At 33.5% G+C, this 5904-nt stretch overlaps 1 protein-coding gene across 1 annotated transcript in view; it reads right to left on the bottom strand.

The window, feature by feature from the left end:
* Positions 1 to 5150, bottom strand: part of LOC111403614 — an 11938-nt gene extending 6788 nt beyond the window's left edge. The window contains exons 1-2 of the mRNA XM_023032181.1: positions 5018 to 5150; positions 4156 to 4626 (exon numbers count right to left, since the gene is read on the bottom strand). Of these exons, the coding sequence (XP_022887949.1) occupies positions 4156 to 4626; positions 5018 to 5084 (538 nt within the window). The 5' untranslated portion in view covers positions 5085 to 5150. The remainder of the gene's footprint in view (positions 1 to 4155; positions 4627 to 5017) is intronic.
* Positions 5151 to 5904: the final 754 nt, after the last annotated feature.

The following is a 5904-nucleotide window of genomic DNA, read 5'->3' as shown; positions in this document are numbered from 1 at the left end:
AAACAAACAGGGATCACATTGAGAGATCTGCATAGTTGATTGCATAGATACTTTTATTGATTCGTAAATGTTTCTAGTTAGATTTTTGTTCTAAAATATTTTAATATTCTTGTTGGGGCCATTAGATATTAGTACAGTCATGTAAAACTATCAAATTAGATCTTGATGGTTATGTTCATGTCACGAAATCTTCCTCTACCTCTAGGGTTTTATTCCCTCCCAAACAATAATTAAAGGAAAAAACCATACATTCAGGGTTGGGGACAGGGCAAAAAACAGGGCGCCACGTTGATGGTTATGTTCCATGTCATGAAACCTTCCTCCACCTCTAGGGTTTTATTTTATTCCCTCCCAACCAATAATTAAAGGACAAAGCCAAACGTCCAGGTTTGGGGACATGGCAAAAAACAGGGCGCACATGGCGCCCCCTATTGGAGGGTCGGCTGTCGGCCAATAGACATGGCGCCCTGTTTTTGAGCCTGTCCCCCACCTTAGACAAGAAGCAGAGCTGATAATTAAAATATAACACAGCCAACACACATAAAAATATATATGCTGCAGTTACTATATAGGGTAATACTGATATTTTATAATCACATTTGATAGCACAAACTAAAATAGGTACGACAAAAAAAACTTGTTCAATCCAATACTTGTTGGGCCCCGCCTTGAATAGGGTGAAGATTACTAGCCTAATCGAGTAAACAAGACTGGGATGGGGTGGAGATCATTGCGATGAAGCGGGTATTGTAAACATAGTCTCTACCCTCCAATTTGTCCCTTTTAAAGTTAAAAAATTCAAATTTAAGTTTTTTATCAAGCAAAAATAAAATATTTATCATTATTTTTAAAGAGAACATAAATTGTTCTTAACAATTTGTAAAAAAATTAATAATATTTGTTAACTAAAGACATAAAAATTAAAAGTATAAAAAAATAAGGTATGACTACGATATAAAGTGACAAAAATATCCTATGGAAAAGTGGTCAGAACGGTTGACCTGTCTCATATCTGTCTCGTTACCATCCTTACATTGAAAATAAATAAAATGCTGAGTTTTCCATATTTTATTATAATTTTTCCTTTTTGATCATAATTTAAACAATATAATTTTTTTTATACATATCTAAATTAATATCTAGAATTTTTTAATTTTACACAAGAATACAAGGTTAATTGTCGTGCCTGCACGCCATCACTAGTCAGGTATCTTGACCAATTAATAAATATGATATTCAACTCGACAATTGCCTAAAATAATAAATTCACAAATTCAAAAAATAGCAAGCAATTTCTTTTTGGGAGCGATTTTAGAAAAACTTAAGCAAAGTCTTGATCATTGGCAAGTGCACATGTGTCCCATTCTACTGCAATTTTTGATTGCCTTATCAATCAATTAACACTTGAAACGATATTTATTAAGGAAATAGTCTATATTACCCTTGTAGTTGTTTGAATTACTTATATATATTTTCTCCGTCATCATATTTGACTGTTCTCAGAGGACATACTTGACAATGCACAATAAATACACCTTACAACTAAGGGTTTTTTTTTAATAACTTGTCGGATATCAATGAGCTCTAACAATAATGTTTTATCATAATTTGATGAATTTTGACAACAAAAGCACAACTAGACAGGGTCTAAATGTGGAAATTATAAACTTGAAATCAATTGGGTGTGGCCAGTTATTCCAAGTATAATCTTTTTTCAATACTATATGCAATTGTTGACATACATAAGAGTGACAAAAACATCTTTGAACAATCGAAGAAGTAAATTCTCTGAGCTGAAAGTAAAGCATCGAATTTAAAAAAGGGTACAGTCCTGAGTTACTCTTCGAGGAGTCATTTGAGTCTAGTTTTATCCATCCATCCAATATCTAGCGATTTCCATTTAATCATTTTGATGCGTCATTTGCGAACTGTTGAGATAGATGATGATAAAAAATGGTATTCGGTAGCTTTGGTAATAACTGTGGTATAATCCAATTTTCATTCATATTTTTTGTTTTATAAATATTTCAATCTCATTTGGCACAGTCATGGGCTTCTGATTTGGTTTGCTAATCGGCAAGCATGCATGAGAGTTTTAAGAGGCCCAAAATGCCATTTTCAAACTAGTCTTTTTGATGAACTAGTTTGTATAATATTAGTCAATAGCTTGAATTATTTACTCAAAAGAGTTCAATCAGAGAAGTAATTCTCCTAGTTACCGCGAAAAGAAGGAAGGCAGTGCTAATAAGAACAATCATGCTGCAGTATCAGAGAGGTTTAGATTATCTCATTAAACTGTTTAAGATATAGTCAAATTTTTCATCCAATCATAATTTGCCAACTGTTCTAAAAAGTTCACCTAAGTGTGCCTAGGCTCGAAACTTGGGCAAAACGCCTCGCTTCGCACCTAGACGCTTTTTTTTTTTTAATTCTTAAACAAATAAATTGTTTCCTTTATTTCTTCCGTCTTCCATAGATGCACTTTATTAGTTTTTTGTATATATATTTTTTGAAAGTCTTTTATTTGACTTTAGCTTATTATTATTATTTTTTTAAAAAAACTTATCATTTCACATTAATTTCAGGTTTTTAAAAGATTTTATTTGTACAAAATTAAAATGACTTTATTTAAATAGCTAAACAATATTTAAATTTTGGTGTTATCTACATTATGTAATTATTATTTTGAGACTCATTTTATTACAAGCTCCAAAAGCAGGTATAAAGTTTTTATAAATCTATTAAGTAGGACTTGTCTAATTGAATATTAAAACTAAGAAAAATATTCTAAGTTTTGCATTTCGAAAAATTAAAAATTGTATAATTGACTAACGGTAGGAGTTATTAAATAAATATTGTATTTTATAATTTTAGATGTTTAATATGTATTATTTTAATTTTTAAATAATTTTCAAAATGATTAAAAATTAAAAATAATATTATAAATAAGAAAACCTTTTTTTATGCTTAAACTTTGTCTGAGTTCGCCTAAGCTCGTAAAGCTTGAAATTTCAACTTCATGCATAGCCACGCTTTACACTTTTCAAAACACTAATTTTCTCAACACCCATTATATTAAAACATCTGTCTACATCTATATGGCAAAGTGGCTTTACCTAATAAGAATGAATTTCATATTAAAAGGTTAGAACTTGACTAGATCTATGGCCAAGCAGTGTGCACGGCCACATGCTTACTTTAAAAGCTTCAATAGATATATGGTTCGTCTTGTCTTTGCGTGCTTCTGGGAGGGCAGCTTTGATGTTAAAATGAGATATACATATGTAATTCCAAAAATCATGAATAAAAGGCAAGTGAGTGCACAAAGTTACTCAAGTAGAAGGCATGCATTATATATGCTATCTTCCAAACATGAAGTAGGACACACAACATTATTAGTACCAGGACTCTCAGAACAAGACAACCTAAGTACACCACTTTCTTAAGTGAGGGAAAGTAAGATACCAATATTATTCGAAACACCACATTCTATTTAGGTTTAGGCACTGGATTAGGCACAGGATTACGCACAAAGATGCCATTGTATTTCGTTGCAGCCTCTACGCAGTTAATTGTTCTTTTGTATTCCTCCTTCCCCTGTTTTGGCTGATCTACAAATATGCCTCCATAACGGTTACAAGCCTCTCTGCAGTTAATTACCTCTTGACGGTCCTCTTTCCCTGGACGTGTCGTGGGATGTGGATTAACTTCTTGTTGCTGTTCATATTTAGGCTTTGAAATTTCAGACGTCTTACCTTTGACATTGTCATATGCTGTATTATTTTTCGTTTCATAGCGTGGATCTTGAGCAGGAAATTTGTGATGCGGTTTTCTACCAGCAGGAAATCTAAAAGAAGGATTCCCACCGGCTTTTGGGGAATCGGAAGCATAATCAGTGTCATGTTCGGGTTTAGTACGTACCATCTTAGGCGAGTACGACCCTCCATATCCCCCATGCCTGTCATAATTGTCATCATCCGATTCATCAGTACTACTACGATCATCATTTCTTGAAACAGGCGCACCCTTGAGACGCTCCTTAGAAGGCGAGCCATACGCCATGTTTCGAGGAAATTGAGGGTGGTCATCTACAACGTCCTACGCAGTTAATTGTTCTTTTGTATTCCTCCTTCCCCTGTTTTGGCTGATCTACAAATATGCCTCCATAACGGTTACAAGCCTCTCTGCAGTTAATTACCTCTTGACGGTCCTCTTTCCCTGGACGTGTCGTGGGATGTGGATTAACTTGTTGTTGCTGTTCATATTTAGGCTTCGAAATTTCAGACGTCTTACCTTTGACATTGTCATATGCTGTATTATTTTTCGTTTCATAGCGTGGATCTTGAGCAGGAAATTTGTGATGCGGTTTTCTACCAGCAGGAAATCTAAAAGAAGGATTCCCACCGGCTTTTGGGGAATCGGAAGCATAATCAGTGTCATGTTCGGGTTTAGTACGTACCATCTTAGGCGAGTACGACCCTCCATATCCCCCATGCCTGTCATAATTGTCATCATCCGATTCATCAGTACTACTACGATCATCATTTCTTGGAACAGGCGCACCCTTGAGACGCTCCTTAGAAGGCGAGCCATACGCCATGTTTCGAGGAAATTGAGGGTGGTCATCTACAACGTTACCAGTGGCGGACGCAGACATTTGGAATTAGTGGGACACAATTAAATTTACTAAAAAGTTACAAAAAAATTTATGTATTATACAAAAACACATACACATGATCACTATCATAGATTCACAAATATCATATATATAATAAATAACAATTTCCAAAAAATTTCAAATAATCTCACATGTATGATGAATAAAATTTTTTAAAGATTTTTCAAATTAAATATAAAAAATGACAAAATAATTTCAACTCTCACTCTATCAATTGTTCGATCATTGTTTGAACTCTATTTTACTAAATAATAAAAAAAAACCAACTATCATTATTGCCCAATTCTAACTTTTGGTTCTTAAGAGCGGCAGAATAGTCAATGATAGAATGCTTCTTACCTGTTTCCCGCAATTTTTCGGCAGATGGTTCTATTTTTCGGTGGTGGTCCTTCCTTGACCAAGCCATGAATTTGAAGCACTAACTTTGTAATAGACTCGGAATTTCTGCACCCTTGCTCCAAAAATTAATAGGTGTCTGCTTATATAGAGATTAATTTTGTTCTAAAATATAAAAATCTGATGTAGTGGTGATGGTATAATTCTAAGAATCTTCCATTATCTGATTGAAAAGAATCAAATTCTATATAAAGATTAAAAAGTGGATGGAGTCATTTAGTGTTGGACTAGATAGATTGGAATCTCTCTTTCAGTTCCAACAAGGCAGGAATAATCACTGTTGCATTGATTAACTTCTAAAGGAACGATTCATCAGTACTACTACGATCATCATTTCTTGGAACAGGCGCACCCTTGAGACGCTCCTTAGAAGGCGAGCCATACGCCATGTTTCGAGGAAATTGAGGGTGGTCATCTACAACGTTACCAGTGGCGGACGCAGACATTTGGAATTAGTGGGACACAATTAAATTTACTAAAAAGTTACAAAAAAATTTATGTATTATACAAAAACACATACACATGATCACTATCATAGATTCACAAATATCATATATATAATAAATAACAATTTCCAAAAAATTTCAAATAATCTCACATGTATGATGAATAAAATTTTTTAAAGATTTTTCAAATTAAATATAAAAAATGACAAAATAATTTCAACTCTCACTCTATCAATTGTTCGATCATTGTTTGAACTCTATTTTACTAAATAATAAAAAAAAACCAACTATCATTATTGCCCAATTCTAACTTTTGGTTCTTAAGAGCGGCAGAATAGTCAATGATAGAATGCTTCTTACCTGTTTCCCGCAATTTTTCGGCAG

This window comes from Olea europaea, chromosome 11 (genome assembly GCF_002742605.1).
Source record: "Olea europaea var. sylvestris chromosome 11, O_europaea_v1, whole genome shotgun sequence".
NCBI lineage: Eukaryota > Viridiplantae > Streptophyta > Magnoliopsida > Lamiales > Oleaceae > Olea > Olea europaea.
Note: the sequence above shows the minus strand (reverse complement) of the source record. Positions and strands in the feature narration are given on the sequence as shown.